The sequence below is a fragment of the Salvelinus sp. IW2-2015 genome, linkage group LG15 (assembly GCF_002910315.2).
Source record: "Salvelinus sp. IW2-2015 linkage group LG15, ASM291031v2, whole genome shotgun sequence".
NCBI lineage: Eukaryota > Metazoa > Chordata > Actinopteri > Salmoniformes > Salmonidae > Salvelinus > Salvelinus sp. IW2-2015.
In genome coordinates, this window is record NC_036855.1 from 27,292,109 (window position 1) to 27,304,238 (window position 12,130).

At 43.7% G+C, this 12,130-nt stretch overlaps 1 protein-coding gene across 1 annotated transcript in view; it reads left to right on the forward strand.

The window, feature by feature from the left end:
* The window catches only part of LOC111973770 (synaptic vesicle glycoprotein 2C), a 36,386-nt gene that overhangs the window by 14,019 nt on the left and 10,237 nt on the right, over nucleotides 1-12,130 (forward strand). The window contains exons 3-4 of the mRNA XM_024001174.2: nucleotides 8,153-8,333; nucleotides 10,203-10,354. Coding sequence (XP_023856942.1) covers nucleotides 8,153-8,333; nucleotides 10,203-10,354 — 333 coding nt within the window. The remainder of the gene's footprint in view (nucleotides 1-8,152; nucleotides 8,334-10,202; nucleotides 10,355-12,130) is intronic.

A 12,130-nucleotide genomic window follows, 5' to 3' on the forward strand; every position in this document is an offset into this window, starting at 1 on the left:
ACTCAAATTGCTGTTAGTAGAGCTCGTGTGTTCCAGCATAGGTTGAACTATGTCTCTGTTTAATGATGCTAGTGAGTATAAATGTCCTCAACCTGCCAACTTAGACGTTTAACTGGTAGCCAACACATTTTACGGCCTCATTTTCTAGGTTTTTGTTAGCTCTTTGTTTTTTGCAAAGCATAAATGTTGCCCTAAGATCAAATACACTAAATAATTTGCAGAAAGGCCACAAATCATTCTATTCAAGTACCTGAAAAGCACCAAAAAGCATATTTTAAATTACACATTGTAATCTGTAATCAGTAAAATGGGTTCATAGTTTTGGTGGTTAGTTCGTTACACTTGAGGAGACTTAGGAGTTTTCCATGGCAAGACGGATCTAGGGAAAATTATCACATCCCAGAGAAAACTGGGCTTCCGCATTCGCAGGGTGGTCAAACTGAGGCCCAGTTGTAAACTGAATAAAGCATATCGAAAAATAACACAAAGGCCTTGTACGGGATGCAAGATGCACCACAACAAATATTAAACAGAATTCCAATTTGGCGGCCTAACAAGATCCCACGGGAATACTTTAAACTGCTTGCATGTGAATGAGGGAGGAAATGAGAGGTTCTAGAGTGGGAGGGTGAAAAGGAGAGAGAGAAAGTGAGCAAGAAGGTAAAGGGAGTGCAGGAATGGGCATCGAGTGAAAGAAAATGAAGAAAGAAGATATAGGGGAGGGAAAAGGAAGAGGGAATAATGGGAATGGCGGGAGGAAAAGTAAGTTACAGAGGAGAGGAGAGGAGAGGGAGCAGAGAGGGAGGGAGGGGGGCTGTGGAGGAGAGGGAGCAGAGGAGGGTGGGGGATGTGGGAGGAGAGGGGAGCAGGGAAGAGGGGGAGATGTGGGAGGAGGGAGCAGATTGGAAGGGGAGGAATGTGGGAGGTGAGGGGCAGAGAGTGAGGGAGAAGGTTGGGATGAAGGGAGCAGAAGAGGGAAGGGGGATGTGGGCAGGAGAGGGAGCAGAGAGGGAAGGGGTGTGGAGGAAAAAAAAAAAGGAAAGAGAGGCGGAGAGGAAAGGGGGATGTGGAGGAAGGGAAGCGGAAGGGAAAGGGGAATGTGGGAGGAAAAAGGGAGCGGAGAGGGAAGGGGGAATGTTTGGGAGGAAGGGAGAGGAGAGGGAAGGAGGTAATTGGGAGGAAGGAGGAGGGAAGGGGGATGTGGGAGAAAGGGAGGCGGGAAGGGGGATGTGGGGAGGTAAAGGAGAGGGAAAGGGGAGGATGTGGGAGGAGAAAGGGAGCAGAGAGGGAGAGCAAGAGTGAAGGAAGCACTTATCTTCTAACCCATTCATCATCCTTATGACTTATACTTTCCACTCTTAGCTGTCCTCTCTTTTCTCTTTCTGTAACGCTCTTTGTCTTCTCAAATCCCTTTTTTCTTCGTTCTCAGTGCTCCCTTTTTTTAAGTCTCTCTCGATTCTCATCCTTGCATCTTCTCCCTCCTTCCCCCAACCTTTCCCGAGCCTTTTCATTTCTACCACCCCTGGCCTTCCTGTCCCCTCCCTAAAAATCTGTCGAGGTGGTGCTTGACAGGCACCTTAACCCTAATTGTTCCAGGTGGCACCAATAGTAGTATGGCTGACCCAGTAACAAAACATTTTCTGCAATCTTTCCTGGTGTATGTGATAAATCAAACATATTTTTATCTCTCGTCCTGTCTCTCTGTCTATGGTAAGCTAGGTGCTGGCAGGCTGTGAGTATCTGCGTGGTCCAGGCCAGGGGCAGCTGAGCATGGCTAAACTGCAGTGAGATCGCAGTGCCACTGCAGAGATTACACTACCCGCTGCTACCGCAGAGAGAGTGTGTGTGGTAGAGGGCTGTGGGGTGGGAGAGCGTGTGTGTGTGTGGGGGGGGGGCTCTCTTATCGAGCACTCATAGTATCAAAATACTTCACGCCTATCTGGTCATTACCCTTGATGCAAGGGAGCTTAGAAGCATTACTTAGCTGAATGAGTCATCCCATTGTGCTTGCACCCCTGGGCCCAAGATAAGTATAATTTCATAAAGATTTCATTGAAATCTTTTCTACCCCCACCAACCAAAAATATGACAAAGAGACCCAATCTTTTTTTCTGCAGAGGTGGTGGTTTTCTTACGGCAAAAGAGGGGGCACGAATCCCATCAAGCCTGACATGATCTGTTACAAATATGATTACACGCTGCTCAGTGTAAAGGAGCTGAACAGAAGCGAGGAGAGGAGGGGAAAAGGAGAGTGGAGGAGAGGAGAGGAAAGATATAGGAAAGAAGAGGAGGACACAAGCAGAAAAAGAAGAGTTGGGGAGAGATCAGCACAGTGAGAAAGAAAGCAGACAGGAAATAAAAGAAGATCAGAAGAGAGGAGAGGAGAAAAGAGACGAGAGGATAGGTAAAGAGAGAGTATGAAAACAGTAAAAAATACAAATAAAAGGAAACCACCAGACCGTTGTTTACAGTGACAGAATTAGCTTCAGACAGGCACGCCGTACTCCCCAATATGCAGTATGAATAGAACAGGGCAAGCGTTTTGTGTGGCGCTGAAACAGTTTACCCCTCTAAGAGTGAAGAGCATCAAAGCGTGAAATCGGAAAAGAGACCATGATGCAGCTGAGCGCTCTCACTACTCTTAGGGGGCTCCTTAGGATCTGACAGCACAAAAAACACCACCACCATGCCCCCCCCTCTCTCTTCACTTCCTCTCATGCACTCTTTCTCTGAACTCTGTTTCCTCTCTTTTGCTTTATCTCTCACTCTCTTATTCTTCACTCCTTTCCTCTTTTTCTGAATTTCTCTCCCTCGTTCTCCTCTCACTATGCAAATTTTTTCTGCCCTTTTCTATTTGTTTACATCCTTTTCCTTCACCATCTGCCCTTTTCTCCTCCCCATTACAATTTATTTGATTATCTCTTTTTGCCCTTCATTGTCAAGTTTACAAGAGCTGCTGAATCATGATACTTGACTGGGTGTATGTGTGTGTGTGTGTGTTTTGCCGCACTGTTCAGCTCCAGCACCTTTCCCTTTAGGGTTTGTGTGTTGGTGCATGTCTGACTGTTTGTTGAACATTTCCCTGTTTTGGAGATGTGTTTTGACATATCTGTGATCTATGTGAGTGCTTTGGGACAGAGAGTTCTGATGCAGGGTGTTTTTTATGGGACGATGTGGAGTTTCGTTGCCATGAGGTTAACCTGTCCAAATTCAAATACTGTATATTCTCTTCACTTTTGGGATCAGAGGCATACCACCCTGCATCCCACTGCTGGCTTGCCTCAGAAGCTAAACAGGGTTGGTCCTGGTCGGTCCCTGGATGGGAGACCAGATGTTGCTGAAAGTGGTGTTGGAGGGCTCGGTAGGAGGCACTCTTTCCTCTGGTCTAAAAAAAAAAATCCCAGGGCAGTGTAGTAGGGTGTCTTTTTTTCTGTCAAAGATTCAGTCTCGTTTCACCCTGTTGAGAGAACCCAATCACCCAGACAGTCATGTTGTTTCACCACCTCCTGCTTGGCCACAGATCACCTCATCATCACAACTCTCCTCTCTCACACCTTCTAGCCCCCACCAGGGAATAGAAACACACACGTTCACCCTGCCTTTCCCCAGCTATTCTAGATGTGACCTGTGTATACATTATGTCATCTATCTCTCCATCCACCAGGCTTCTGGGCCATAGCCTATAGAACTCGACTTTTTACACGTGAATAGACTCGGACGCCCAGGCTTTGCTCACAGGGTTTCTATACGGAAGGTAAGGTGAAAGCCTGTGACAGAGGATAACATGTGAATTGACTTGACCCTCTGTTGGCCTGCAGGTTTGAATGAAGCTACATTCACCCCTCCCCCCCTCGCCACTCCCCTGCCATGACAGGGAGTGGCTACAGATAATGGGGAGCACTGAGCCACTCTGACAAACGGGCTGTCTGTTTCTAAGCTAGCCTTAACTGAGGGGTGAATGTCTATTTGGTCATATCTATTCCTGTATGTCATTTACTCTAGCAGTACTTTATTTAGTAACCATGTGTAATGTGTGTGGATCGAACATTCCTAAATGCACTAGTATCATACTTCTTAGAAAGTGTGGCCAACCCTGTTTCACCACCAGATGCTCTGTCCACTGCTGCTTCCTTCTGCAGAACAGTTTGTGCAGCGTAATAATTGCTTGGGTTCTACAGGAGCAAACTAGCGCCTAGCAAAGTGCCTGGTCATAACAAGAGTAGCAGGGGACTATAGTCTGTAGACTAGAAGCTGCACAGTTAAAGAGAAATATATTGTCTGAAGTCATACAGCTTTTATGGGTACTTGTGTGTCTGAAAAGCATATAGAGGATACTAGCATATAAATATAGGTTTTGCACAATCAGTACAGCACTCAACCATGTGTAGCTGGCTAAATGCTTCTAGACAGTTGGTGAATGGGACGCTAGAGTATTTCAACATAGTGATACTGTAGATGTCTTTCCCCCATGATTCACGTTATTTCCTGGCGCCAGTGCTGAGATAATCAAACCCTCAGATGCTGTGCAGTAAAACACACAACAATCAATACATGAATGAGGTATTCGGACGTCCTCTAGGGGCTATTAGACAGTATGATCATGGTTCAACTGTTTTACTGTTTTATAAGATATCTGGCATCCTAGGCTCCTTTCTCTCTTTTTGAGACAAAAGGGTTATTTGTGGGGGGAAAGGGTTCTTCCTAGAACCATAAAGGGTTCCCTTATGGGTAGGGCTGGGAATTTCTAGGGACCTCACCATACGATATTATCACAATACTTAGGTGCCGATACGATATGTATTGCGAGTCTCASGATTCTAGTATTACGATTAGATACCGTGATTTTATTGCAATTTSATGTTCCAAACATATTACATATATGTCTGCTGCAGCCTCCTGAGTGGCGCAGTGGTCTAAGGCACTGCATCGCAGTTGCTAGCTGTGCCACTAGAGATCCTGGTTCGAGTCCAGGCTTTGTCGCAGCCGGCTGCGACCGGGAGACTCATGGGGCGGCGCACAATTGGCCCAGCGTCATCCGTGTTAGAGSAGGATTTGGCRGGCAGGGATGTCCTTGTCCCATTGCTCTCTATCGACTCCTGTGGGCACAATGCACYCTGACACGGTCGCCAGGTGTACGGTGTTTCCTCCGACWCATTGGTGTGGCTGGCTTCTGGGTTAAGCGGGCATTGTGTCAAGAAGCATTGTGGCTTGYTTGGGTCGTGRTTCGGAGGARGCATGGCTCTCGACCTTTGCCTCTCCCGAGTCCGTACGGGAGTTGCAGCGATGAGACAAGACTGTAWCTACCAATCGGATACCACGAAATTGGGGAGAAAAAGGGGTAAAAGTAAAAAATWATAATAATWWAAAAAAWKATATGTCTGCTGCAGAGAGATGAGAGAGCATGAGAATAAAAGTGCTGAAAACATGTTGGCTCACTATTTAAAAAGAAGATGGAGAGAAAGCTATATGATGCAGGTACAGCCGACTAGCGCTAGCTAACGCCTAGCAAAAAAATAAATATATATAAAAAATAAAAAAAATCACTACTTGGAGTCAAAGTATCAATATAATATTGTCCCAAAGACATATAGCAATATGTAACTGTATAGATGTGTTCCACCATCACTACAGAAGGGGACAAGCTGAAGTACCCTCTCTAAAATGTGATAAAAAATCTATGGTCCTAGTGCATGTGTAACACAAATGTCTGTTTGTCAGGCTGTGTTAAATGGAAATCTAAGGCCTGGAAAACAGTGTGGGGAAAAGTATGGGCAGTATTTGATATATCACTATTATTTGTGTTGTCCCTTTTGTCAGGAAGAGGTCAAGGAGTATGCTGTCATCCTAATGCCTTGGATTCAGGGCTGTATCAAGATGGCCGAATTGCTTGCTGACTCTCCCCAAATCCTAATCTCAACCATTAGATCATAAAAAAGGACCTCAGATCAGCGACTATGGCCAAGTGTGAATGACCCCAGTTTGACCCCTGAAGTAAGAGAGTTAAGTCAGATCCCCATCTATCCACAACAGTGGGGAGATGAGATCTGAATGAGGTGTATCTTGTTATACCCTGAATTGCAATTATTTGGACCAGACGTCATTGCTTCAGGTTAAATTATATCACACCATGTGTAATCAGAATATGGCCTAATCTATCTGCAATGTGTTCTTTATTGTCATAGCGACTGAAATTGAAAATACAAATGACAGTGCTTTTGTAATGAGAGAGCTATCCCTTGGACGCCATTTTCTGTTTACTCGTCGGTTTATCTGTTTATATGTCGGTTTCTTATTATATARARWRAAAAAAATGTTTAGATGGTGTCTGAGTCCTKTTAAGGAATCATGTTTGATGGYAAAGTSTCTTGACCAGGACTTCACAGCATWCATTCTATCAATGRATGAAATAATTCAATCCTAGAAAGATTCAAAATGYACTGGTAGGCCATAGCAGGACTATGACTAAAGGTGGACTTGAGAAGATGAACATCTTCCTGAGATTAGAGAGCAGCAGGGTACAGGAACAGTACTTTGGCATTAATAATAGAGAAGGATATCTCATAGTGTTCCAAGACCATGATCAGCAGTGGGTGAAATTGATGCAGAGATAAAGTCACCCAGTACAGTGCCTTCAGAAAGTATTCACACRCCTTGACTTTTCCCACATTTTGATGTGTTACAGCCTGAYTTTAAAATGGATTACATTGAGATGTTGTGTCACTTATACACACAATACCCCATAATGTSAAAGTGGAATTATGTTTTTAGAAATGTTTTAAAATGTATTAAAAATGAAATGCTGAAATGTCTCGAGTCAATAAGTATTCAACCATGTTGTTATGGCAAGCCTAAATAAGTTCAGGAGTAAAAAATGTGCTTAACAAGTCACATAATCAGTTGCATGGACTCACTCTGTGTGCAATAATAGTGTTATTTTTCAATGACGGCCCCATATCTATACCCCACATATACAATCATCTGTAAGGTCCCTCATTCGAGCAGTGAATTTCAAGCACAGATTCAACAACAAAGACCAGGGAGGTTTTCTTATGGTTCGCAAAGAAGGGCACTGTATTACTGACCACATTCTTCATCCCATTGATTCYTGTCACACTAGTGGGTCCAGGTTTATTCCTTCTGTGTTTACTCATCACATCACAGTGGGATTGAGAATGGGTTGTMTTTTACTGTACGGACTTCATCCCTCAAATCTTACTTATATTGTATAACTCCTTATCATTCTGCCCGGTAACAGGAATTMAATAGTTCTCGGTGAAAGTATTTATGAAGTGTTCTCTTGGGATGTGCAAATAATTGAACACAAAACTGAAAGAAAAGTTGAATCTACAGTATAATTTGGGTTATGATTTGGGCAGTAAGGCAAGAGAGATCCTTTGTTATTCCTGCATGAGATAAAGATTTTAACAGTCAAAAGATGAGCAGGATTTATCAAGTTGTTATTCTACSAAGACATCTCCACTCTCAGGAGAAGTGGAATTTATTACACAAAAACAGAGTCATTCAACAGATTTGGTGATAACATGTTCTTATTGATGTATGATAATCAGCACTAATGGGCCTTAATGCCGCTCCATACTTTACTGTGACAATTTTATACCCTTCACTTTAGCAGCTAGAGCCCACGGAGGGGCCATAAATCCTAATAGTTCAGTCCCAAATGGCACCCWGTTCCCTAGATAGTGCACTACTTTTGACCAGAGCACTATGGGTCCTGGTCAAAAGTAGTGCATTAGAAAGGGAATAGGGTGCCATTTAGGAAGGACACAATGTCTCCTGGCAGGGATATGATGTCAGGTAGAGAGGGACTAGAGGTGATTATGACATTGCATATTAAAATAGCATGGGATATATATATATATATATATAACAAATATTTAACAGTAATGTCCACTGTGTTCTGCTGAAGACAATGTGAATCCACCATTAAGATTAGCTTTATCCACCAGTAAACAATTCTTATCTACACAGTCAAATTCACACAGTATTTGTTGGTTTGTTTGAAGGTTCGATGACAATTGGTTTGAGCATTGCTTTGTGCTGTGCAAATAGATATGGTATAAATCTAAAGTATCTCTCTGTCTCGGTCTCTATCTATCTCTGTKTGTCTGTCTCTCTCTCTCTCTCTCTGCAGGCAGTATTGTGTACCTGGGGATGATGGTGGGGGCGTTCTTCTGGGGGGGCATGTCGGACAAGGTGGGCCGCAGACAGTGTCTGCTCATCTGCATGTGTGTGAACGGCTTCTTCGCCTTCCTGTCCTCCTTCGTTCAGGGTTACGGCATCTTCCTSTTCTGCCGCATGATCGCAGGCTTTGGGTGAGTCTGTCTGACTGGGGTTACAATGGCAAGCAACATCAATGTGTTATTTGTCTTAAATAATGGGGTACTGAATTYTCATAATAATCCACACTAAACAAACAATTAGAAAAGTGAATTACAAATGATACTGGAGATTAAAAAATGTATTGTGAGTTGTGACATGAACAGTAGAGTAATGACAACGGACTCAGTTTGTTCCAATTTACATAGCTAGCTCCAACCATGATGAGTCCTTTCAAGTCCTTCATCAAATGGCCCTGCAGTTCTACGTCGTTAACGCCTTAATTCCCACAGAGACTGCTTTTCACAGTAGATAGTCATTAATTKATTATCTTTTGTTGTAAATAATCTGTTTTGGTTTCTTGAATGAATATCTAGTTGTAGACCCCTCTGTTAACATAGACTAACTCTGATATTTCACCCACATAACCCCTAGAGGTTTTACTCACTCCTATCTATATTCATAATAATAATGTGTGACTAGTAGTGAATGTGTCAACCACTCTCCTGTCAGTGTGGCAGTATGTTCCTAACATCCATCATGAAAGTCTTTAGTTTAGACCAACTAGGCTGTGTCAGTGATAACAGGGGATTTACTGTCATATATTTACTGTAATATAGGGGCTTAAAACCTTGTTTCATTCATTCATTGATGTGAGCCTTTGTAAACACGTTTGTGCGTCTTCTACTTGGAGTGGATTAATAATTTTAACATTGCTGGTAAAATGCCTTACAAGTCTCAAAAACAAAACAATTAGCACAAAAGAATTCCCCTCATTCGTCAAATTAATTTGAAAAAGTTCAAGCAAAAAGTGCACAAGAATTCTAAAAGCAATATCTCAACAAACAACATTCAGTCCTTTCTTTCGGTCTTGCACTCGCTGATTCTGGTGTCTCATTCAATCAGATGTGTTTTTGTCAAGGTTTCCCCTGGCTTGACAAATCCCAGGGATGTTTCCTTAGCCATCACCGTCGTCATGCCACACTGGCTTTTGGTAAGCCTTTAGTGAAAGGCTCTGTGACAAATGATTGTCTGAAATGTGCTTCTGGGGCATTTAAAGGCAGCCTTATGATGGACAAGTGACATTTGATTTGGAAACTACTGTACTAGCGCCGTACGACCATCCTGATCTCGCGAGCTTACATTCTATTTCGCTACGCAATGAAACAAAACAAAAGCGCAGCAGTCAGGATAGTGGAGCAGGCTACTACTTTACAGCACCATTTCTGAAATGTCCATATTGTTATTCACTGGCTGCATGGCCTCTAGCCTCACATGTCTAGCAATGTAAGAACAGAGCATTGATTTATAGAGAGAAAATATTGGAGGGGTGTAACGGTCCCTGTCAAAAGCTAATTTACTAATTGCCTCCCGCCCCTCTCCCCAGAGGGACTCAATGTAATTGAAAAGGCTTGCCAGCCAAACTGCCTTCTGTTCGAGTCATGGACGACTGGCTCCAAGCCTAATGGTTAACTGGAAAGCCAAGGAAATGCCCTTTTGGCAAAGTTGGCTTATTTTGAGGAAAATTGTTAGAGTGTTTGTTTCTATTGTCTACTTTTACAGTAGTAAAAACTGTTCCAGCTGCYTCACGTCTGAACAATACAAAAGGTTCCCCAGAGAAAATAAAGGCCCCACAAAATATTTTTTTTAAATAACAAAAAAACAACAGCTTTTTGTTGTTGTTGCAGCAATGTACTATAGATATAGTTCATTTTCATGGGTCAACTAATTCGTAGGTGTTAAGAAAATGTAACCTTCCGCATAATCCGTGAGGCTCTACTCGTTGTCCTATGGCATATCATCTTCTGGTGCATTGCGCCACCAAGTAATTAAGCAACTCATTGTCCTGTCCTTGTCTCCTTCAGAACAGGGGGGGTTGTACCCATCGTCTTCTCCTTATTTGCGGAGGTGCTGTCCAGAGAGAAGAGAGGGGAGCACCTGAGCTGGCTCTGCATGTTCTGGATGATTGGCGAGATCTATGCTTCAGCCATGGCCTGGGCCATTATACCACACTACGGTGAGTAGTATACTGTTATACCACGTTAACGCACTACGGTGACTCACCCGGACTAGTTCACACTCACACAGGTGGAATGAACACATCATAGGCATTTTCGTAACAAAACCTTGGTTAGATGTTTATGATACCCCTGAATGTGGTATAATATTTTGACATTGTATTGTTTACAAAGTATTAAAAAAAAAAAAAAAATGGGACACAATGTTAAAACTTACTGCACAAATCCAGGTTAGCAGAGTATAACCAGTGGATGTGAACGTTTAGCTGTGACCGTGGGTGAAGGTGCCAGTTTGCCCTGCTGGCGCGTCAACTAAGTGGCTGCAGACTGGGAGAGGGACAGTTTAAGTGATTAATGTAGGCCTGGAAACCACGGGTATACACATACAGGCACACATAGGGATATTTAAAGGATGAAGGCGTAACGGTGGGAGATAGGAGACTGTGATTTACGACTGCTACACTGGAAATAAGCTGCACTCATCAATAAAGAAAAGGGAAAAGGCTTGAAAATGGGCTTTCCTCTCTCTCTCTTCCTCACACTATATCAATCTCTCCCACCACCCGTCTCTCTGTCTGAGCCTATTTCTCTCTGCTCATCTTCTCTTTCCCTTTCTTTCTGTCCCTCTCTTTCCTCCCCCTCTTTCACTGTCTCCCAATGTCTCTTCCAACCACCTCCCTGTCCCTCCTCTCCTTCTCTCTGTCTGGGGATGTTCTTCTTGATCAAACATAATTAGCTTTTCCTTCCTGCTCTAACGTAACGGGACAAAGCTACAGCTAGCCATGATTTATGTCAGGGGTGTGCTTTAGCCGAGCCGTGAGTGACGTCAGTGAGGGGCTTCTGAAGTGGGAGCATGGAGGATATGAGCCAGCTGCACTGAGTCACTGAAACGCCTGCTTGTACAAACACTGACTGCACTGTAGACATTGAAGGCAATGATACCTGAAACAGTTGGGGTTCATTTAAGATTTCAGATCATTGAGCTGCTTTTAGGAAAATCAACAGTTTCTCTTTATTGTGCAGAGGCTATAGAGGAGGGCTACACACACACACACACACACACACACACACACACACACACACACACACACACACACACACACACACACACACACACACACACACACCACCACACACACACACACACACCCAAAACACACACACACACACACACACACACACACACACACACACACACACACACACACACACACACACACACACACACACACACACACACACACACACACACACACACACACACACACACACACACAATCTGATAAACCTAGTGAGTCTCACTGAGAAAGCTCTGCTGTCAGGTCTGCAGATATCCCTTTGAAGGCTTGGTAGTAAACCCACTCTGCTCTCCTTCTTTCGACACACACTCTCTCTTTACTCTCTCACTCTCCTTCTTCCATATCCTCCTATTTCTATCCTTATCTCCCCCTTATCTCCCTCCCCCCTTTATCTCCCCCCCCCCCCTCTCTCTCTCTGAGCGTGCCTTGCATACTCCAGCACTTTTGGGTGATTTTTATGTTCTCTCCAACTGCCGCAGTGCCGCCAACAGCGATGTGGCTGAGGAGCCTGAGGTGTAGTCTTTGTCTCATACAGAAACAGATAATGATGGATTACCACACTCTACCACCTCATTGGTGTTTAATACTCCATTAAAGTTCTTATATACCTCCTCACTTGTCTTCAACGCTCTGCAGCTCCTAATGTCTTCTAAAGCCTCATGACAAAGACACAGATGGAGACTACAGGAGCCTGAA